Consider the following 23,425-nt stretch of genomic DNA (forward strand, 5'->3'; position numbering starts at 1 on the left):
TTAAAATCTGTACTTTATTGCAGTTTCTACAGTATAAAATTCAAATTCCATGAGCCCCACTCCAACGTCTGTCTTTATGTTGCTATTAAATCGTCTAGTAAAACTAAAAATATCACAAAATATCACACTGAAATTCACAGAACAGAAAGTGTCACACAAAACAAAGCAGTGATAGAGTAGCATTTCTGTAATTCACTATGTCATTCCACCAACCAACTTCATTCAGACTCCATAATGTCACCAAACAACAATGGCGACGAGCGGCTTTAAGCTCTACTGTCTACGGTGTCTTTTTGCTGCTCACCTTAAAAACAACTTATATCTAAGTTACTGACAGTAATGACATAAAAACTTCAGATTTGAAATCTTTCCCCAAACTCCCAACCGGATGTGCAGGACCATTCAGAGTCAGGTGCAGACCTCGGTAGGACGGCGTGACCTCTCACAGGCTGCGTTTTATTTATTTATTTTTTGTTCAGGTATATCTGTGTGAGCCACGAGCAGGGGACCGAGCGGGGGAACGAGCGGGGGAACGAGCAGGGGACCCAGCAGGCTGGGCAAGGGGGCCAGAGTATTTGGGGGAAATGGTGTAGCACGGCGGGTTGTCAAGTTCAGACGGAGAACCGATGCTGTTGCTGGACGAGTCGTCCGTGGAGGGATCCTGCAAAACAAGACGACATGAGCTCAATTCTGTCCGAGCAAACTAACATGTTGCATTAAATTAAACAGAACAGTAGAGTCTTTGCAGCTTTGGCTTGTTGCCGGTGTGTGCGAGTAGCTATTTTAATATTTATATACCTCTTTGGATTGAACAGAAACACACAACAACAGTTTGAGCAAGAGAAGGATGCTATTCTGTAGATGTCACGTACCTTTTGCTGGAGGATGTAAAGTGAAGTCACCGCATTTACTCCATTATGCTCAGTCATTTTTGGAAGCACGTCATCTGCAGCAAAACATTAAACACACATTATGCACATTTCCTTATTTCCTTGTCCTCGTTATTTATTATTCTTAGATTACAGTTTGTGACAAAGAAGCTTCACCTGTGTGATTGATTGGCACGGGGCGAGAGTCATATAACCTGGAGATGGACTTTCTAGGTGGATGTCTGGGCCTATCGAGACAAAATTGACCATTAATGTTTTTGTCTTTTTCAAAAAAAATCAGTTAGAGTTGTTTTAAAAGTCAGTTTTTACTTTTTAGAGGGCGTCCAGCAGGCGCATACTGTCACCAAAGTGATGAGGAGGAAGATGCCTCCAGTGGAAAGGATGATGTAGACGGAGCTTCTTTCTGGTAGGAAACAGAAACACACAGGATCAGATCACATCAGGCTTCCCCCCTCTGGAGGGTTGCAGGGGGGCTGGAGCCTATCCCAGCTGTCATTGGGCGAGAGGCCAATTTAGAATCACCAATTAACCTAACTAGCATGTCTTTGGACGGTGGGAGGAAGCTGGAGTACCTGGAGAGAACCCACGCAGACACAGGGAGAACATGCAAACCACACAGTTTATTAAAATAATCTGTGAGTAAAGCTACGTTATGCAAAGGTATTACCATGCGTGTATGGATGTCAGTCTTGGGCCCTATAGCAGAAATGTTTCAACAACTATTAGTTGGTTTGTCATGAAATCTGAAACTAAATCCCTCCCACAACTAAATACCTGCACAACTAACAAGATTGTGCTGCGACTTATAAACTAAGACAGCATAACTCACTGTAGACGGTCAGTCTGATGGGCAGGCTCGTCATGTTGCCCACAGGGTTCTCCACCGTGCAGATGTAGACGTCATCGTCCGCCATCAGCACCCGCGTGATGGTCAAGAGCTTCTGGTCAGCGGACAACACGAACCTCGTCTCGTTGGTCAGCGGCTTTCCGCCTTTGAACCACCTGTACGTGGTCCTGGTCCCGTTCTCGTGGGAGCAGTTGAGGACGACGTTTTGACTGAGCTCCAGCACCGAGGAGGTCTCCATGTCGATGTAGGGTCTGGATATAAGTTCTGGATGTACACGAGGGACAGAAGATGCAATTTTAACATGTAAATAGACAAAAATAACAACTGCTGTTTGATGCATTATGATCTGGTGACTCCTAAAAGATTGAAAAGTCATTTCACAAACCAGAAGATGCTTGTTGTGGTTTCACATGCAATGATTTACCCTTACTTACTTGATAAACATGTACTGGCAGGTTTTAGGCCACCTTGGACATCATGAACAAGCTGAAGACCCAACACTACAGCACCATCATCAATATTTAAAGGCTTGCATAGTGCTAATTCAAACACCCAGTGGATAATCTGCAAAATTAGTATTCATTTAGAGTCTTTATTCTCTCTTTCTTGACCTTCTGTCAAAAATCCAAACCTAGACCTGATCTTCCTAATAACATGCCTCCAATCTCTGAATTTGCATTTCTGTGATTCTTACTAATAAACCATGCCAGTTTAATTGTCTGCTCTCAGTAATGATTGATAATTGTTCATAGTCTCCTGCTTGTGTATCTAAGGTGTACCCCAAGGATCCACATTGGGCCCTTGGTTTATTTGGGTTCTTACAAAATGCTTCCTTCAAAATCTGCTAACGAAACATCGGTGAAGGGAGGTGCCCACTTGAAAACCCCAATGACATGCTGCATACTGCTGTTGTTTAGGCCAGGTTCCTGATGTCTTCATATTGTTTAGTAGCTATGGTTAGCTGCGGAGCGGGCCATACAAGCCAGCAGCGTTAGGTTAGCTTATATTTCACAATGTTTGAATTATCCTGTGCTGCTCTGTGGGCCTACAAGCCAGCAGTATTTACTTAGTTTATTTAGATTTTAGGTTAAACTAGCCAGTAGCATTTCGTTAGCTTATATTTCACAAGGTTTGAGTTAGCGTCTGCTGCTGAGTGGACCATACAAGCCAGCAGCATTTACTTAGTTTATTTAGATTGTAGGTTAAGCGTCATATTATATGACTGTAGGTTTGTTAGGATTTCTCAGCTGGACAGGGCCTCTAAATGTGTTTTGCCTGGGATTTTGGCACAAGGGATTGTTACATCTAATCCTGTGCATTAATTAATTGAATTATCCCTGTGCATCCCTATTTACAGATGGGTACAAGAAGGGCTGCAGCAGACTCTATTTCCTGAGGAAGCTGAGGTCCTTTAACGTGTGCTGTGAGACGCTGGAGATCTTTCACCAGTCTGTTGTGACCAGCGCCCTTTTCTCTGCTGTGGTCTGGCTCCGTCATTGGATGCAGTCAGGAAACTCTTGAAGAAGTGGTGGTGGGGAGGAGGGCACTAAATAAACTCATCAATCCTGGATAACCCTGACCACCCTCTCCACCAGATAATAGACAGACAACAGAGCACCTTCTCCAGGAGACATCTCAAAGAATGCTACGGGAAATCTTTCCTGCCTCAAGCCATCAGTCTGTAACTCCTCATCTGTGTGTGATCGATCTATCTATCTATCTATCTATCTATCTATCTATCTATCTATCTATCTATCTATCTACATCTTTGGGACTTTTTGGGTCTTCAAATGTGTAAACTTCAAATTTTATCTGCACACATGCTGGAAAACTCAAAGGATAAAAATAAATAAATCACAAGGAGCTGTCCTGCATTTTGTTTAGTCCCCGTCTCACAGTAGGATGCATCACAGAGGACGAACCATGTCTTTTGTTACGCGAGTCAAAAGTAAATTTCGAAATGCAAATGGAGACATTTCACATGAATGTTCGTATTGTATTCCTTTGTTGAAGTCGTTATGTCACCGTTTGGCAGGGGATTAAATTCTCTGCTGTAAAATAAGAAGAAAAGGTCTTTTGGACAGAATGTCTCCTGTGGGACATTGTTTCTCCCTCCTACTCTTCTCCAGGTGACCTTCACTCGGGCCGTTACGTCAGTTTGTGTTGGTTGTTTTGTGCTACCCATGTAAACTTAAACTAAAGGTTATTTAAAATCCACATTTAACAATACCTTATCCTCTATGTGACAAACAACCTGTGAGTACGGCCAAATGGAGCGCCGCCACCGATTCATGGAGCCCGACCTCGTGTGACTCCCAGCATAGCTTCACCCACGTACAACCAGCCAAATAGAAGACACCTCTGTGGATGAGCAAGGCCTTTAAATGTGAGGCAGTGAGTGAAAGATCTGCTAGAACAGTGGAGCAATTCAGCTTTCGGAGTCAGACTGAAGGAAATCGTAGGTTTAGGTCCAGAAAAACAGTTCCAGAAATATTTGAGTCTAGTCTGAGATACCTCCAGAACCTGCAATAATCCAGATGCTACTCCTGAACTTGGAGAGGAAGAATGAAAACCTGCAAGTTCCCAGAAACCCACAAAGATGATAATTGGTGACCCTAAATTGGCCGTAGGTGTGAGTGTGAACGCTTGTCTGTCTCTCTGTGTTAGCCCTGAGATAGACTAAGATAGACTGGAGACCTGTCCAGGGTGTACCCCACCTCTTGCCCAATGACAGCTGGGATAGGCTAGGATAGGCATGACGAGCCCATGACGTAAAATGTGCTCATACCCTTGTGATAACTTTGCAGAATCACGCAACAGCATTTATCTCCCTACCGTCCACAGTCAGCGTGATGCTCCCCTCTCCTGCAAAGCCGTCGTCCGTGATGGAGATCTCCACATCATAAGTTCCGTCGTCAGACAGTCTCAGGTTGTGAAGAAGCAGAGTCCCGTTCTCAAACACCAGGATGCGGTCGCGATACTCGGGCCTCAGGGTCCCGATGATGTCCGTCCCGATCGACTGGACCACCGTGACGGCCTTTTCCCTCCGGAGCTCCCACTTGATGACCGGCGGGTCGAAGCTGAAGCTGCTGTAGCGGACGGACATGAGGGCCTCCCCTCCTACTGTGCCTCTGATGAGAGCGTTTGGGATAGTCATGTTCACTGCCAGCACTTGACCTGCAGAGGAACAAAGAAGAGAGGTCACGGACGAAAGCTGACACTGGGAAGTTCTGCAAAGATTCAAGATGTTTTATGTCATATGCACGATAAAAACAGCAGCTCAGAGCATGCAGTGCAATTCTTACTTTGCAAGCCAACCTTACAAAAAACAATAAATACAAAGAAAGAAAGAAAGAAAATGCTCTGTGCATTGTGCTACAGGAAAGTGAGGTAGTTGCATGAACTGTTCAGGAGTCTTGATGTCCTGAGCTTGAAATATTGGTGTGCCGTTTAAGCTGCACATTCTTACTTTCTCTTATATCCTCTTATATTTAAATTGCAGCTTTAATTTGCAGGAAAACTGGGCTTTCTGTTGCAGGAAGCTTTATGAACAGTTAGTCTTTAATGCACGTCAGTCTTTTTCCTGACTATCTCTGTGGTAAAACCCACGACGTGGGCACCGCGCCCCGTCACTGCTGCACACTGGAGCCAGTTTTCATGGCAGATCCACATCACCATGGAAACAGCTGTCAGTCTTTGGGATGGGCCAACAAAAGTGGGGATTGTTTGTTAAAATTTCCTTCTTGGCAGTTCATGAAAAGAGCGCTGCGAGCAATCCAGACGGCCATGCTGGCTCCGCAGAAACAGAGCGGCCCAGTGAGCTCCGCCGCTGACCGCAACAATGGCAGGACAGTGATGATGACACACGGCCACAGACGAAAACATCTGAAAACGCTGCTTCTGCTACAGCCCCCAAGGCACAATTACAGTATTACTTACAAGGGGGGTGGGCTCGGGACTGTATAAACACCCACACAGTCTGAGACAATCCAGCACCCCGATGACAAATACTACCTTTGTGAGGGCTCCAAAGTTCACTTTTCAGGGAATTTAGTCAATTTTAGTTGTGTTGGATTATGCAAAATACCAGAAACGACCAGAAATCTGTGGTCACATCCCACCGTGTCAAATAGTTTACATTCCCTGTTTGTACATGAATAAAGAAAAAGGATGCAACTATAAAATCACAGTCCAGTTAGCTTCACTTGTTAGCATTTTCCTCTCTCCCCTAGTAATAATTAATCAATTTGAGCTGGAAATCATAATATCATGTAAACATCTAAGAAGCAAATAAGCATTTCCAAATTTATATCTGCACGGCACAAACTTAGGAGCGTGCAAAAGAACTGATTTGCAATTCAATTTTCACAAAATCCTGCAGACACAATGCCTGGGACACAGCAGCAAAACTATTTCGTCATTCGTGCATCAGATATTAAAGTTTTTAACAAGTTGTGACCTACCTGAATTTAAGAAACCGAGACATACGAGCAGTAAAATCTGGTAAATTATTTTGGCTTTTGAAGGAGCGTCCTTCTCTGCCTTCATCTTGGGTCTCAAGCTTTGTTTTCCTCCCGGACAACCAGCATGATTTGCGACTCTGGGCAGGACGGGAGGACACAGTCATTCATTCAAGGCTCTGCTGGGACTGAGTACGTGTTGTTCTCGAAAGCCACTGTAGAGACGGGACAAAAGTGTGTGTGTGTGTCCAGACGTCCGCTTTGTGAGTTGTGTCAGCTGTGCATTTTTATCGGAATAACTATTTTTTAACAAAACAAACCCACAATACGAGGATGAAAGGGTGAATGTATTCAGAAACTAGAACGGCATATTATGAGCTTTGACATTTGTCAAGTGCAAACAGACATTTCTGAGATTATTAAAAGTCATTCGGTGGGTCGTCATGGGTCAATCAGAGTTTGAAACGGGAGAAACAAGACATAAAATGAGACCAGACAGTTAAAGGCTTGACAAATAAAAAGTCTTGAAGACATTTGAAGACATTTCATCCAAGTAGCTTCTTCAGTTCTTGGATGAGTGATGGACAAACATGACTTTAGAGTACTTTTTATTTATGTTTTAGTCTCAGTTTCAAATTATATTGAAGTTTATCAAGAAGGTTCGAATCCATGGGTCAACTGGGCCTTTCTATGTGGAGTTTGCATGTTCTCCCTGTGTCTGCGTGGGTTCTCTCTAGGTTCTCCAGCTTCCTCCCACCGTCCAAAGACATGCTGGTTAGGTTAATTGGTGATTCTAAATTGGCTGTAGTGAGTGTGAATGGTTGTCTGTCTCTCTGTGTTAGCCCTGTGATAGACTGGAGACCTGGGATGGGATAGTCTCCAGCCCCCTCAGGCGACCTTTCACAGGACAAGCGGTTACGGAAGATGAATGAATGAATGAATTTAAGTTTATCTTGACATAATTTTAAAATTTAACCATACGCATTGTGTATGTTTTGTTATTTAATTCAACTTTCAACATGATGTAATGTCTTAAGCTATCAAAAAACTGGTGGCTGTACCTTTAAGACATTACATCATCTCCAACCACCAATGAGGGAAGACACGGAGTTGCTTGGCAACAGAACCCATGCAAACAACAACAACAGTGAAGACAGCATGCCCACTTGCAGGAGCTGCTACTGTGTGTTTACCCCCAACGATCACGCTCACCTCCTCTTAATATTTGTTTCTGGTTGATTGTTTTTCTTCCTGCGATGGCTCAGATCTTAATGTGTGAGCCCTTTGAGCTCTACAACCTCCTCAACCAGCGCCGCTGTGTGTCGAGGCTGGCGGAGATCAACTACCTCTGTCTGATTGGTAAGAGATGGTTATTACATTAATCAATAATCAAGCCAGAGCATGGTGGGTGTGTGTCCACATATGTTATGCTTCAGTTGTGTATTGTTTATCTCTTTTTCTAGATGCTCGGAAAATCCAAGATTACTACACAAGTCACATCTTAGCAGCTAAACACGTCAAAACGGTACGTGCAGTATAAACCACTGTATCCGATGTACGCTAAACACAGATCCAGACGTCTGGTGATATCTATTTTAATCTTGAAAGCTAAAGACGAGGCTGAGCAAGACTGATGGGAGTGGTTGGTTGTGGCAGGCGGGCTAAGGTGAAGGCAGGTAGGAAGAAGGCTGAGAAATGGCTCACTGAGAGTTGGTGCTGAGAGATCTGGGCTGGAGATCTGGCCGTTGAGTTATGGAATAATCCTGGAGCGCTAGGAGGTACGAGTTACAAAAAGTTTGAGTACGAGGAGAAAAGAGTCGGCCAGGAAAAGTTAGTTATCGCACAGGTAGACGCAACGACCAATGGGTACAGACGTGCAGAAGTCTGGTAGTTTGAAATGCTGCAGGAAGTTCAGGATTAGTACAAAGAGCAGCCATTTAAATAGACTTAATATGCACCTACTCCTACAAAAGACATCTAATATTCCAGTTTGTAGACATTGTTAGAGTTGGAATAAGGTCCTGACATCTGTTAGTGCAGTTTAAAGTCATGCATCAGGATCTCATCATCAGATTTGATCTCTTTTCAGGAATTCTAAATAAAGAGGTTTGTCTTTTTTTTGGGGGGGGGGGGGTTAATGTAAAGTTAGAACTTTTCTGAGGAAACATTTACTTATCCAGTGTAACTGCTGGGAAACAAATCCACCCAGACTCTGATTGTTCTGAAAACTTTGAGGACGGAGTTCATTTAACTTGAACTGTAAATGCGTAAAAGGTTTAGCAGATGGATTTGGGTGCAGTTTAAGCAGTGCAATTTATTTGAAATCCCTGGACTACTGAACATCCAACACTTAAGCCTGTTAACTGCATTAAAAACTGCATTAATGTATGACTCTTTTTAGGGTTCAGGTGGTAACTTCCTCCTGCCAGAGGCGGTGGAGGTGGACAGCATGCAGCATGTGGTGGTCTACGACAGCAACACAAAATGTTTAGAGGAACGAGGTACTCCTGGATGCTCCTCATATGCATTTCAGCCACAAATGTCTGCACTGTGATCTCATCTCTCTCCGTTTTCTAGGCAGGGCAGCCGGCTGTGCTCAGGTCCTGGCTAAGGCGAGCCTCAATCCAGTCCGGATAGTAAGAGGAGGCTTCGAGAGGTTCTCAGCTCTGTACCCTTTTTTAAGGACGGAGAAAATCCTTTACACTATCACAGTAAGACAAAACAAACTCATGAGCTGGGCATTCAGACGTTAATTGAGCCACTTATCATGGTCTGTGTGGCACGAAGTCAGAAGAAAGCGGGACACGTTTCGCTGAACCTGAATCTGTCAGTCCAGTGATTTGGACTGACTTGTTCTAGTCCTGACATTTTCACTTTTTTTTGTCCTCCTCCATGCGCCTTGTAAGTAGGTGAAGTCTTGCCACAGGGCTCGAGAGTCTACATAGTTTACATAGTCTGAATTCCTGCAAGTATCTCCAGTTTACATGTGGATCTATATTCACCAAATGGCTCACTAGATGGTAAATGCTCAGATGTTTTTTAACCCAGACTCATGCAGTCACATATCTATATTTGATGTAAATTGCGCAAAATGACCACAAACCAAGTGACATGCAGTTTCTCACATACAAACAAAAGTCATTTGATTCAAGCTGCTGATTAAAAACAACAGTTTAATATCTTTCTGTATCAGGAGCTGGAAAACCTGAAGCTTTACCCAGTGGAGATCATAGCAGGGCTGCTGTATATGGGTGACCAGCAGCAAGGCATGGACTCCAGTATCCTCAAAGACCTGAAAATCAGCGCCGTCGTCAGCATCTCGCAGAGCGACACTCCGGAGTAAGGCAGGACCGGAGGTTTGAAGTATCACAGAAAATACTGAACATTTAATTTCAGTTTATTAATTCTGACTCCTTTTAGATCTAGGTCCGTAAAGGGGAACCAGACGATCCTTGACATCCCGGTGGCCGACTCAGCGACGTCTGATTTATATTCAAGTTTTGAAAGGATTTGTGGTTTTATTGGTAGGTGATCCCTTTAATTAAAGAGACTTCATCGATAGAAGCAGCATGTTAACAGTATTAATGCAGACATAAATGCAAAATGCAAACTCCTACATGTGCACCGTATTTCCAAGATGTCTCCTTCAGAGATTTGGGAATAAACTTTAAGTTTTTACCATAAATGTGATGCATAGATTGGTTGATTGGTTTCAGGTTCACACATCAAGATGGACTCTCGTGTGCTGATAGTTTCCAGACAGGGCAGGAGCCGCTGCAGCGCTGTCACCATTGCCTTCCTCATGCACCACCTCAAATACACCCTGGAGGCAAGTGGGGTTCATTTAGTTTAGAGTGTGTGTGGACAAATTATGGTCTTACTTCTGCTAGAAGAGTCTTGAAATGCTCAGGTGAAATGTTTTTGTTTAAAAAGCCAGAGGCAAGAATCTACTTAGTATTTTCTTTATTTATAACAGGACAAGAAAGACTATTTGTAGTTTTAGTTGAAGTTACATGTTGGAATTACCTGAAACTATTGAACTATTGCTCATCCAGTAAATAACTCCCACAAAACCACAGATTATCATTCATATCATGATCAGTTTATCTAAGAATTAGCCAAACAAAATGCTAAGCAAGCCTTTGAGATGTTTGAGCATGTCTGAAATTTGGACAGATGCTAACTGTATCCCTTTACTCAGTGTCTTTATGCTAAGCTAGGCTAACTGCCTCCTGTCTCCAGGTCCTCACTTGAAGGAATAGTTTGGCATTTTACTGGAAACACTTGGAAAGAGAGTTTGATAAAAAGGCTGCAGGAAACAGCCTGCCTCATAAGTCTAATTCTAGTGAACAGTATATGTATGTAGACATGAACTTGGCCACGGAAACACAACATTTAATGTCACTGGTTTGACTTTTTCAGGAGGCCTGGAGGCTCATGCTCAAATGTAAACCTAGCATGAGGCCCAACACTGGGTTTCTGCAGCAGCTGTCTGACTGGGAGCTTCACACCACGGGAACCAAACGGACTGACTTCTCTGGACCTCCTTTTCAGTGAAAGAACCTAACAGCGAAGACTGTGATGTGTTGTCATGGCGACCAGTCAAAGAGACGAAGAGCATCTGCAGCCTTGTCATGTCTAGATCAGACACAAAGCCTTTCACGAAAAACTGTCTGGGTTCTGGATTAAATCCATGTTTACCATTCAATGTTGACATTGCCTGATGTACCCGTGCTGCTTGCACACAAGTCAGTCAGTGTCACCGTGATTCTGTTCCTTAATGTGGACAGAATTAACTAATTGTAAGGAGGCAAAAAGTAAGTGATATTTAATGTTTTTCTCTGCACATGTTTCTCTGCACATTAGTCCAGTACATATATGGCTCCTCCAGAGGTGCTAACAATACTTGGGAGGCCAGTTACATAACATCACCTCTAAAAATACAGACCACAGGACACGTGTGACCACTTTGCTGTCCTAAAATTCACCTTGCTGGGAATATCACACCTTCCTTGCATAGAAAAATATACGTCACAAAAACGCCAACGTTTCTTTTTACACGTGGCTGTGATGAGAGGTGTAATCAGATTTATAAGAGAGGTGGCGTTGCCTGAGAGGCTGAACTCAGGGCAGGATATCTTCTATGAGGTCATTTAAAGGTGCTGGTGCTGATTGGCTGAGACGCTCACCTAAATCATCAGCGTGAAATCTGATTGGGCAAAGCAGCACGTCCAGCGAACACAACGTAAGACCGTTAGTCGCGGTGAACCGGATATGCCTTTAAAATATAAAAGCACCAACGTCCCGACGCTTAAAACGACATTAAAATTGTAAAGTAAATAAATAAAGTTCTATTACATTATAAATTTCAGTTTCATTCAGTTAAACCTGACGGTTTAATTACAGCAATACAGTAAAGTGAATAGTTTTGTGTTACAATAACACCACATGAAACAACACTACGAAATATTTATGAAACATTTAACCAGGGGCAATTGCCAACTCAAGCTCGAAGTGTGTGTGTTTGTAATTATTATTTTTCTCATTTCATACAGTTTACATGTATTTTTATTATAATTTGCTTCACAACTGACGGTGCGAAAATACTTTGCGGCTTTTATTTTGAAGTTGTTAACAGGAAGTTCATCTTCTTCGTCGGTTTGCTCTTGACACTGACTGACAGCTAAACAACTGTTGCACAGCGGAGCTTGAGTATTTCCCAACTCCAGCTACGTCTCCTAATGTCAGAGTAGAAAATGTTGTCCAGCCCGACGGGTGTGTCCGAGTGTTTGCGAGAATGGGGCGATTTAGAGAAGGACCACCAACAAATCCAGGTACGTTAAGCAGCGTTTGTTTATGAAGCTACGGCTTTACCTATGGATGTGTGCCCTGCCCCGGGTAAGCTGACAGCCGGGGTGGGTGAGCTCACAGGCGGTGATGGGAGCCGCCCTCAGCAGCTAAAGATAACTGTCTTGAGACAGCTAAGAGAAAAAGGAAAAAAAACTCAGTTATATTTTAATTAGTATTACAGCATGGAGAGCTACCACTCCTCTCACCGGAACCGTTGTCACATTTGTCCCAATACGACATTATTTTGGGGGGCGCACCCAGCTGTTTTTGTTTATTTTATTTTTTTTTCGGCGTTAAAAACCATGAATCATCTGTGATTAATGTGATTTATAAAATGCTCAATTTGATTTAAAGCACACTTTAAACGACATTTTATTATCAACAACATTTAAAAGTGTAAAACTGAAAACTCTTTTGACCCTTTTGGGTTTATATTTAGCATATCAGATTAAAACACTGTATAAAATACTGTCAGGTTGAGATTATACATTCAAAATATTGACTAAACTTATACGATACACTAATATAATGTGTTAATCATTGATTGAGACATTTCCCTTTTGGATTTCTCAGATGGTTTGATTTAAATCATCGATTAAAGATAAAGTATTTTGGCATTAATATTGATTTTATTTGTTTCCTACACCAGTAATCATATCTAGATTTATCGTTATGTCCATATGGGTTGCAAAACACTACATTGATCTGCCCAGCTCCTTATGAAGTAGTTAAAACTATCTCCACCTCATCTAGCCACAGTAATAAAACGCTGCATGAACTATGACTTTTTAGTGACCGGTGACATCTTTGTTGTTTGTTTGAATGAAGGACTCTTACTTGTATTGTTTTACAGTATTTTTGTTTATTATTAATACTTTAACATACAAGTATAGGATCTTTATACTCAGTTTTAATGTTTGCTTTTTTGTTTTGCATACAACTGTAATCTTTATAGCTGCCAATTATATGTATTGCAGAAGTAGCCTACAATATGTTCTATGAAGTGCAGTAGGGATTTTCTCTCCCAGTTGAAATTCTTATACCTTCGTTCAGGCTCTCTACCAATATCTAATACCAGTAGGAAATTAATGATCACTTTTCTCCAAACGTACCTTGCTATGATCATAATTTTTAGGCAAAATAACATGAAGCCAAGGACTTAAAAGTGAATTTATACCCCACTTTTATAGAATTCATTTAACTAATGATCATGTTGTCCACAAAAAGAGATTGTGTCGCCAATAACTGATCACGTATCCTTCTAAAAGTATCTGAAAATGGTTTAAAAACATGGTAGCACTGTACTCGGTTACATTTCATCACTGTTGCTGTACAACTTATTGATAGAAAGTGCTAAAAGTAAACAAATCTGCATGGATCAAAATCAAGTTATCACCACGTATTCAATCAAATTTATCAGTAATGTTAAAGCCAGATGAACAGAGCCACTTGTCAGTTTATTTACATGACAACCACACTGCACAGTTAGTCTTTATGTATTATTACTGTGTGATCTTTCTCCCCCTCCCTCCCAGGACACCCACCGTCTATACAAACAGAAGCTTGAGGAAGTCACCAAGTTGCAAAACAGCTGCTCCAGTGCCATCGCACGTCAGAGGAAGAGACTGAAAGAGCTCACTGTGTCACTACAAGAGTGAGTATTGATCAGAAATTAACCGAGCGCATGCTGGGTTTTCTTGGTAGACGACTTTAAATTCCACGTTAATGGTTTTAAATGTCGTCAGCTGCTCCGGCATGCATTGACATATTCAGGAAAGGCTCTAAAATTTAAACATTTAATTCAGTTTTTCATTGTTCTACCAGTTCTACGCCTGGTCTTTAAAGGTCTGAGCCCTGATGATATATTAGACGTCCATCTTTAAAGGGTAACAGCATCTGTTTTTGTTTCGGTTAGCATTTACTTTCTCCTTTCTGCTGCTCTATGTCTTTGTGAAATATTCAAATTATCTAAAAAGTTTCAATAACAGGAAGCAGAACTTGTAATGATGGATAAGAAGACTTGCCTATCGAAAGTGCGTCTAGCATAAGACGAGATAAGACTTTATTGCAACACAAGCATTGCTGTGACCCTGAGGTCATTTTCATTGCAGTGGTTGTGTTAGATTGGTCATGTGTTAAGAGGCAGTGTGTCTGTGTAGAGTTTAAGTTCAGTAGAGGTTTGCTTTTTAGTATTTCCAGTTAATCTGGACAACCTGAAAATGGAACAAGCAGCAAAAGTTATGAAATTATAAATAACAGCCGGAGATTCAGAACTATTAAGCTGATCAGACTAAACTTTTATTGAGACATGAATCAAAGTTTAACTGGGAGATTTTTTAAAGTCACTTCTCCGAGTCCACTCACTAGTCTTTGTGTGTGTGAGAACGGATGGCTGAAATGGAAAGAAAGCATGTGTGCACACTTGTCCCAAATAAAGCTGATTTAGAAAGAGCCTTTGTTGGTCCCTGTTGGGCCACAAAAGCGCACACTGCTGCTCGCTGTCATGCAGTGATGACATTAGCCCCTCTGTCATTGTAACCGGGGTCATACGGCTCGTAATGCTCGCCTATACGTTTTCTATCAGTCTGTTAACGAGTGGGGAAAGATGGACGGTGTGCAAAAAGATTCAGTTTGTCAAGTCAAATTAGTTTTATTCACAGTCACAAACCTGTCTCGGGGATGTTTTACAATCTGTCCAGCAATTCTCAAGCCATGTTAGTGTCTGAGCTAATTCGTCGACAAATAAATCCAAATTCATATCAGAACCTGATACCCGTTCATGTATGAGAACCCAGCGAATAAGGAGGAGACAGGAGAAGTAAATAACATTGACCATCTTGTGACAGTTCAATGTTCTGCTAGGAAACTTCTGGACCTGGCATTCATTGGTGTAGATGTTACTTAGACATGTAGCACCCACCTAGACCAGACCAGACACCCCCACCCCATAGCAATTACACTCCTTGATGGCAGCAGGATGCAGCCTGACACAGGCAGACACACAAAAAGGCCCATGTCCATTCTCTGATGAGTCACAACTGTTTTGGAGGCACAAGGGTGACCCTACACAGTATTTGGAAGGTGGTCATAATGTTACGCCTGATCTGTGTAATAGCTAATAATTATTTTTTTCTCCGATCAGATGCAAGAAAAACCTTCCGACACACAAATTAGATCCAGAAGAGGTGGATGGCATCGCTGAGATCGAGAACTCCATCAAAGACAGAACGGACACTTTCTTTGAGATGGAAGCTTTTCTGCCAAAGAAGAACGGGTAACGATCTGTCGTGAGATTTATTGCGTGCATCTGGATGAGAACAATAAATTATACCTACACAGTGCAGTTTATTTATAAGCTACACACATTTTAAAATCGCTTTCTCCTCCTCAGGTTGTACCTCACTCTAGTTTTAGGAAACGTCAACGTAACACTCCTCAACAAACAGTCCAAGTAAGTCGCATTTTATTTCCACCTAAAAAATAATTTTTAAAGTGCCGCATGGCGTTAACATTGTTTCCGTTCGTTTCACCAAACAGATTTGCCTACAAAGATGAATACGAGAAGTTTAAACTGATCCTCACTGTCATCCTCTTCGTGTTCTCCTTCACGTGTCGCTTTCTGTTCAGCTACAGGTAACCGTGTTTGTGAAAACGATCAGTTTGATTTTAAAGTGTGGAACATGTCATTCAGTCTCTTTTTGTTGCGTTTCAGACTCCTTGACGCTCTCTTCAACTTCCTGTTGGTGTGGTACTACTGCACGCTCACCATCAGGGAGAGCATCCTCATCAGCAATGGCTCAAGGTGTGAAACTATGTCACCCGTGTGTCTGTGAAGGTTCATCTAGGTCATGCTATATCCAAAGCTAAATCTAACGCCAGTTTGGTTTCATCCAAGTAGCTTCTTCAATTCTAAATAACAACATCTGCATTTTAGCCACAGAAGAAGAAGAAGAAGGATGTTTTAAAAGAGGAGTAAATGTTTCACCACTATTAGGTTGTTTGAGAACCACAACTTCCTCTGTGGATCTGATCGTGAACAAACCCAGGTCATGTGAGTTACAATCTTACATCACCAGGAAACAGGAAATGTTCCTATTAAAAAAACACAACTGAACCTCCTCTCAGTCAGTTATAACTGAAGAAGCTACTTAGATAAAACATCTTCAAGAAAACCCAACAAGTCCAAAAAAATGGTGTAAAATCATCAGGGGGGCAGAAGAAAAATAAGAAATTACATTAAAATCTTCTCCTCATTATAATTCTTCTTTGTATTTTCTGGGTCTAATAATATAACTTAAACTATATAACCTTGTCTGTCCTCCATGTTGTTCCAGGATCAAAGGTTGGTGGGTTTTCCATCACTACGTGTCAGCCTTCCTGTCTGGAGTCATGCTGACTTGGTGAGCGATGTTATTCGAGCGGTGACGCGCGCTTTCAGCACAGTTGTATAAGATTTTATAGTAGTATACTGTCGGTCTGGTTCTGAAAATAAACGCTCTTTAACTTTGTAAAAGTTTGCGTTTGCTTTAACCAAATGTTGTCTCGGTTCTCAGGCCTGAGGGCACGCTCTACCAGATGTTCAGGAGCCAGTTTCTAACCTACTGCATGTACCAAAGTAAGAGATGTTACAGATCCACACTACGTACTGACATTAGTCATACATTAACCTCTTTGCAGGTTGGCAACCACCAGGAAAAACATTTGACAAAAACTGGATTTATTTCTTTGTTCTGTAAATATACTCAAGCCCTATTACGAAGAACCGGATTCTATAAATTTACTTTACGCCAAAATTATCTGCACAAGACTCACACCAGAATATAAATTGACTTTACCTTTTAGAAAGACACTGCCTTTCTCTGCTCTGAGGCAAATAGCACAGAGCAGTGGGAGCTGTGTAACTGAATTAAATCAGTTGCTTAGATGTTATTTTTCTCTGTTTCTGTCTGCAAAGTAGGCTTTGTCCAGTTCCTGCAGTACTACTACCAGAGTGGCTGTTTGTACAGACTGAGAGCGCTGGGAGAAAGACATAACATGGACCTGACGGTCGGTGAGTGCACCATAAACTAATGTCAGTCAACAACATGAGGGAAGATATGAAAGCGTGAGCAGGCTGATAGTGATAAGATAAGATAAGGAGCGGCACAGTGGCGTGGTGGTTAGTGCTGATACTTCACAGCAAGAAGGTTCCTTTCTGTGTGGAGTTTGCATGTTCTCTCTGTGTCTGCGTGGGTTCTCTCCAGGTTCTCCAGCTTCCTCCCACCGTCCAAAGACATGCTGGTTAGGTTCATTGATTCTGAATTGGCCGTAGGTGTGAGTGTCTGTCTGTGTTAGCCCTGGGATAGGCTCCAGCCCCCCGAGACCCTTCACAGGACAAGTGGTTCCAGAAGATGAATGAATGAATGAATGAATGAATGAAAGATCAGATAAGATGATAGGACTTCATTTATCCCTGTGTGCAAATTAAGGTGTTAACAGCAGCAGGGAACAACAGTGCAAAATACAAAAAATAGAATAAGGTAAGACGAGAGAAACTATATGAAAGTAAATATGTTGCATCAGGTTTAAGTAGCTAACCAAAAAGTTGAATGATCCAACCAGTATTAATTAGTTTGAAGTGGTTAAAGGAGGCTGAATATACGTAACGACATTCATGAATAACATGATAAAGACAAACGGCAATATGAGGTAATGACGTGAAGTAATACAGGGATGAGTTGGTATCGACAGATGTATTATGTCCTTTATATGTCCAAGAAAGAAGCTCAGCAGCAGCAGAGCTAAGAAATGCTGATGTTAAAGAGTCTGACTGCTAAGAGACAGACAGAGGACGTCCTGAAGCGTTCCTTCTTGCGCTGTGGGTGCAGCAGTCTCTGGCTTAAGGAGCTACCTAAAGTCCCAACTGCCTCATACAGAGGGGTGAGAGGGGTTGCTCTTGATATTTGACAGTCTGGCCAACATCCTTCTCTCCCCCATAGACATATATAGATAGACGTGTCACTGACTATGGAGGGATGTGCCTAAAGCGCCACCATCTTGGTACAGGGCTCGCAGAGGCAGTGGTGCATGAACATACGAAGGAAAGAGGTACTCCTCAATCTCAAAGTAGAACTATTCGCTGAATTTTGGACCGATTTCAAAACGTATTGAACTGTTAAAAACGTCACACATGTAGCTATGATAAAAATATGGTTTTACTATCCAAATACAATTTTTACTTAATGTTATCAGCAGACTAGCTTCTGACAGAGGATTGTAAAGAAAAGATGCCGGACTTGAACTGAGAGATTTATGATCACTTTTATTGTGTAGAAACCCCATTCCTCCATAGATGTAATGCACTGTAGGAGCGAGTGGCCCTGTTCCAAGATGGCCGCCCTGTAGGCACGCCGCTCTAGTAGACGGCAGCGCTCAATGACGCGTCTATCTATATATGTCTATGCTCTCCCCCACCTACTCCACTGAGTCCAGAGGACAACCCAGGATGGAGCTGGCCCACTTTGTCCGGTCTTTTGTTTGTTGTCATCTGACTTTGGCGTTTTCTCGTCTTTTTGCTATTAACTAACTACTGGTTTGAAGTCACAGGGACAGTGTGGCCGCTACGTATGTCTGTAGTTTTGACAGCATGTGTTGAATGTCCCCAAACATCACATGGATTTTCATGAATGAATCCATGTGACTTTCGCAGAAGTACCTAAAGTTGGTGCTTCCCCCTCATGACAAGCTGTAATCAGTCATCGATGGTGTCTCAGTCTCAGTTTCAAAATATACACAGTTTGCTGTTTATGCCTTGAAACCCTGAACTAATTAAATTCTTGTCGGATGATTCACTACAACAGCGGAGCGATGCGTCAGATTAATTTCATCTGAACTCATGTCTTTCTCTTTTCTCTTTGCCGGCGTTCAGAGGGTTTCCAGTCGTGGATGTGGAGAGGCCTGACCTTCCTCCTTCCTTTCTTGTTCTTTGGTCACGTGAGTCGCTACCTCTTCTTCTTCTTCTTCTTCTACTTTCTGTAGATTTGTATTCAAGGAAACCAGGGCTGTCAAAAGTTTGTGGACATTTATTCAGGAAGACATACAGCAGTAATGGTGCGGATGGCGAGCAGAAACAAAACTAGTTGAGCAGGAAGGGGTTCATCACATTTTTGGAGCATGCAGGTAGTAACGTGTTCTGACCCCTTAGTCGACTCTTCCTTCTCCTACAGTTCTGGCAGCTCTACAACAGCATCACGCTCTTCGAGATGTTCCAACTCCCAGAGTGTAAAGAGTGGCAGGTTTGTACACCTTCAGTGCTTCCTCGTCAAAGGTGTTCTTGTGCCTCGTCTCCAAAAGCTAATTTGGATGTGCTGCTTGCCGTTTTTCGAATAATTTCACAATACGTCTGATGAAAATTTCCAGCCAGCGGCGTCATTCTTTTATCATGCTTTTACACGTCCTGCTGGTGCCAAGCAGGCGTCTTCTCATGACACACAGCTGATCTTATCACTTGAACGACAAACAATTTCGTTTGCACATCCTCTCATGTCGTAAGCACGAGTTCCCGAGTTGCATTTGAAAGCGGCACTAGTACCCACAGGTTGGAGCCACTTCCTCATAGAGTCATAACATCTTATCTCATGATTCATTTATTACAATATCTATAAATCATATGCAGTTTCACTAAACAGTATCATAAAAGCCCCAATTACTTTTTTAGGTAATTTATGTTAAGTATTTAAATCTCGTCTTATCTGACTTCCTGTTTCGATTACAATACGTTTTTATTTCATCCTCATGTTGTATAAACTCACTCTTGACCATGAAATCTCCTTGTAAGATCTGAAAACCTTTAAGATCTTACATTTAGGATTATGTGAACGTGAACGATGAGCTACAGACGTGGGAATTATAATTCAGGGATCATCTCTATATAACAGATTTTGGTTTATTTTTGAGTTTTCCTCTATTTTCTACAGAAGCTACACCATTGTCTTTCTTTTTTTCCCCCCACTGACCCTTCCTCTACTCATCTGCCTCTTTTTCTAACCAAAGCTCTTAAGAAATTCTGGGTCGTACTTCCACTTTGTTGCAACAGAAGCGGATTTATTGTAGGTCAGAGATGTAGGTCAAATACAATTTGATTTAAATCCAAATAAATCATCCAGTTTAATTTATGTATGTGAGGTATGTGTCTACACCGATCAGCCACAACATTAAAACCACAGAACGCTGATGCTCTAATTGACGACGTGAAGTTCTTCTGGGAAATCCGGGTCCTGGCTTTTATGTGGATGTTACTCTGAGACCAGGCCACCTTCTTAAATTTCTCCAGGGTCCAGCTCTGTTGCTCACCATGTGCGTTGTAGGAGCTTTTATCAGTGGACAGGGGTCAGCATGGACGCCCTGCAACCACACAGCCGCAAACAAAAATAAACCGTGATGCACTTTTCGGTCAGAACCAGCATTTTTTTCACCAGTGTGAGCCACAGTAGCTCGTCTGTTGGATCAGACCACACACGGCCAGCCTTCACTCCCCAATATGCATCACCAGTTCACCTCTTTTCCTTCCTTGGACCACTTTTGATAGATACTGACCTTTGCAGACCAGTAGCACCCCCTTAAAGTCATTCAAATCCTTATAACTTCAATTTTTTCTGCTTCTAACATCAGTGTTGAGGACAAATTGACAATTTCCACCTATTGGCAGGTCTTACAATAACCAGATAGTCATAATGTTATGGCTGGTCAGTGTATATTGCAGTTAAATAGCTTAAGAAACAGAGTACTATAACATTTTTTGTGTCTAAAACTGTATAAGATCTTATATTATTCAGTATTATATGTCTATAAATGTGTATTTCTTTATGCTGCCGTGTAGGTCTTGATGTGCGGCTGCTCGTACCTCGTCCTCTTCACGGGAAACTTCTTCACCACGCTGGCTGTGGTTTACCAGAAATACATGAACAACCAGGACAAGTCCAAGAGCATATAAGAGAGGTACAAAGAACAGCGCAGAATCACCAAAAACAGTCACCCAGCCTGCTTAAGGAACTTTAATACGCTAGAGCTGCGATAGGATCGTTGTCCCTCTGGACCATTTACACGTACTGCTACTTTTATCTGAGTCCTTTTCATTTTATGTTTCACGTGACCTCAAAACTAAATCAACCAGAGACTTTGTGGGTCTAAGTTACACTGTGAGGTTGATTCAGCAGCTTCTTTTTTTTTATGTTTCTGAAGGAAGTGTTACTGATTATTCTATTTATTTAGGAAAATCTTTGTTACTCAGGAGCCGTCATGTATGTGTGATGTATTTTAGCCTCACAGAAAGTGCTCTGCTGAAATAAACACTCCTCTGTACCTCGGTGTGTTTTGGGTTTCACTGCCGGAGGTGGAAAGTGTACTCGTTACCTGTGAATCATTCATCTTTTCATTCATCTTCTGTAACCGCTTGTCCTCTGGAGGGTTGCAGGAGGAGCTGGAGCCTATCCCAGCTTCATCAGGCAAGAGGCGGGGTACACCCTGGACAGATCTCCAGTCTATCTCAGGACTAACACTGAGAGACAGACAACCATTCAGCCAATTTAGAATCACAAATGAACCTAACGAGCATGTCTTTGGACGTAGGGAGGAAGCTGAAGTACCTGGAGAGAACCCACGCAGACACAGGGAGAACATGCAAACTCCACACAGAAAGAAAGGAACCAGTCAACCTGGATACAAACCCAGAACCTTCTTGTTGTAGGACATTTGCATTACATATATTAACCACAAGGTGGAGACATTGATTTGTATCAGCTGATTGAACACAACTTGGATCCAGCTGTTAAGACACTAAGACGCTGTCAACCATCAAAACTTAACTTATTTTGTGCCTTTTGTTTCTTTACTTGGAGCCTTGGACCTTATCTTCGTGAAAGGTGCATTTAATGACGACTAAAAGATAGAGGCACTGAGTTGTAGGGGCTTCCTGAGCGCAATCTGGATCCAGCTGTAATAGGAATTAGTAGATTTCATCCATCAAAAGTTAAATTTTTGGACAACACAGTCGCCTTTATGTATTAGAAGTCTTGTTTTACAAGGATACTGACACTCCTTGGACACTAGCAATGTGTCTTTGGTATAACCTCAATCTATCCTTCTGCAGTTTTTGAGTTTTTTAAATATAGACATGGGCACAAAATATGTTTAATTCAATCCAGATTTATTTATAAAGCACTTTAAAAACCGCTGAAGTTAACCAACGTGTTGTACAGAAGAAATAAATGAAAAAACATAAAAGCAGCCAGACAATTAAAACAATAAAATAAACTAGTGTCAGTATCTTACAGCACAAGAGATGGGTTTTAAGAAGTGACTTAAAAACAGACAAAGGAAATAAGTTTTTCTTGTGTTTATAATTAGTCTGGCTCATACCACTTGTAACGAGATCCCGTCCTAACCTAACATGATTCCAGTATGAGACAACGATGGAAGACAATACCAACAGTTTTCCTGCAAAGCTGCACTTACAAGTTTAGATGAAGTTTATACATTACATACATTAACCACAAGGTGGGAGAATTGAGCTGTAGTAGCGCACTGAACATGCTCTGGATCCAAGGAGGTTCTGGGTTCGATTCCATCTGGTTCCTTTCTTTCTGTGTGGAGTTTGCATGTTCTCCCTGTGTCTGCGTGGGTTCTCTCCATGTTCTCCAACTTCCTCCCACCGTCCAAAGACATGCTGGTTAGGTTCACTGGTGACTCTAAATTGGCCGCAGGCGTGAGTGTGCATGGTTGTCTGTCTCTCTGTGTTGGCCCTGTGATAGACTGGAGACCTGTCCAGGGTGTACCCCGCTTCTCGCCCCGATGACAGCTGGGATAGGCTCCAGCCCCCCAACAGCCCTCCAGAGGACAATATATATTATATTATTTTGTGCTTTACGCAAATTGATCCCAAAGTGGAGGCACTGAATTTTAGTTGTTGACATTGAGTGGATTTAATCCATGTTTTTGGTCAGCACACTTTTCTTTATTATTAACTTAGAATTCTCTGGGACACTTGTGTCTCGACCTCATCCCGTCCTGGTGTTTCTGCTTTTAAACGTAGACGTGGGACTCAAAACACACATTTAAAGGAGCAATTAACAATTTTTTTCAAGCCTGCACAGCAACATAAAAACTGCAATTTTTAAAAACAGGTGCATAAAATACACTTAATAAAAATTAAGGCAATAAAACACACACAAATACAGTTCAGAACAATTCAATGAAAGCAAGTAAAATAGTCTAACAGAGCACAAAAACTACAGTCTTCATGCAAAGATGAACCCCAAGGTGGCAGCATTGAGTCGTAGTTTGCTGACAGTGATAAGATTTCACCCCATCCAAACTTGTGTGCTTGTCTTTATCTTTTAGAT

The 23,425-nt window shown here is 41.9% G+C and overlaps 3 protein-coding genes across 4 annotated transcripts; 2 read left to right on the plus strand and 1 right to left on the minus strand.

The window, feature by feature from the left end:
• LOC311502481 (hepatic and glial cell adhesion molecule-like) lies at positions 1-6,326 on the minus strand (the record flags this gene model as incomplete). Its single annotated transcript, XM_084564723.1, is given in 8 exon segments — positions 1-661; positions 873-946; positions 1,047-1,117; positions 1,200-1,293; positions 1,720-2,001; positions 4,573-4,914; positions 6,201-6,296; positions 6,299-6,326. Coding segments are annotated over 8 exon segments (1,173 nt in total). The 3' UTR covers positions 1-475.
• A 955-nt stretch (positions 6,327-7,281) lies between these two features.
• styxl1 (serine/threonine/tyrosine interacting-like 1) lies at positions 7,282-10,935 on the plus strand. Its single transcript, XM_084564728.1, has 8 exons — positions 7,282-7,556; positions 7,661-7,722; positions 8,599-8,698; positions 8,775-8,908; positions 9,391-9,536; positions 9,618-9,721; positions 9,914-10,026; positions 10,620-10,935. The coding sequence occupies exons 1-8, from the start codon at positions 7,454-7,456 to the stop codon at positions 10,752-10,754; spliced, it is 897 nt and encodes a 298-aa protein (XP_084420854.1). The 5' UTR covers positions 7,282-7,453; the 3' UTR covers positions 10,755-10,935.
• Positions 10,936-11,789: 854 nt separating this feature from the next.
• tmem120aa (transmembrane protein 120Aa) lies at positions 11,790-21,844 on the plus strand. 2 transcript variants are annotated; one of them, XM_084564724.1, is made up of 12 exons: positions 11,790-12,031; positions 13,583-13,701; positions 15,190-15,321; positions 15,439-15,498; positions 15,585-15,680; positions 15,760-15,849; positions 16,382-16,447; positions 16,601-16,662; positions 17,002-17,097; positions 18,955-19,019; positions 19,253-19,321; positions 20,905-21,844. In XM_084564724.1, exons 1-12 carry the CDS (start codon positions 11,954-11,956, stop codon positions 21,016-21,018), a joined length of 1,047 nt encoding a protein of 348 aa, XP_084420850.1. In that variant the 5' UTR covers positions 11,790-11,953; the 3' UTR covers positions 21,019-21,844. The 2 variants fall into 2 exon arrangements, with proteins under 2 accessions (XP_084420850.1, XP_084420851.1); XM_084564725.1 differs by having other exon boundaries at positions 17,005-17,097.
• Positions 21,845-23,425: the final 1,581 nt, after the last annotated feature.

This window comes from Chelon labrosus, assembly GCF_963514085.1.
Source record: "Chelon labrosus genome assembly, chromosome: 17".
NCBI classification, from domain to species: domain Eukaryota; kingdom Metazoa; phylum Chordata; class Actinopteri; order Mugiliformes; family Mugilidae; genus Chelon; species Chelon labrosus.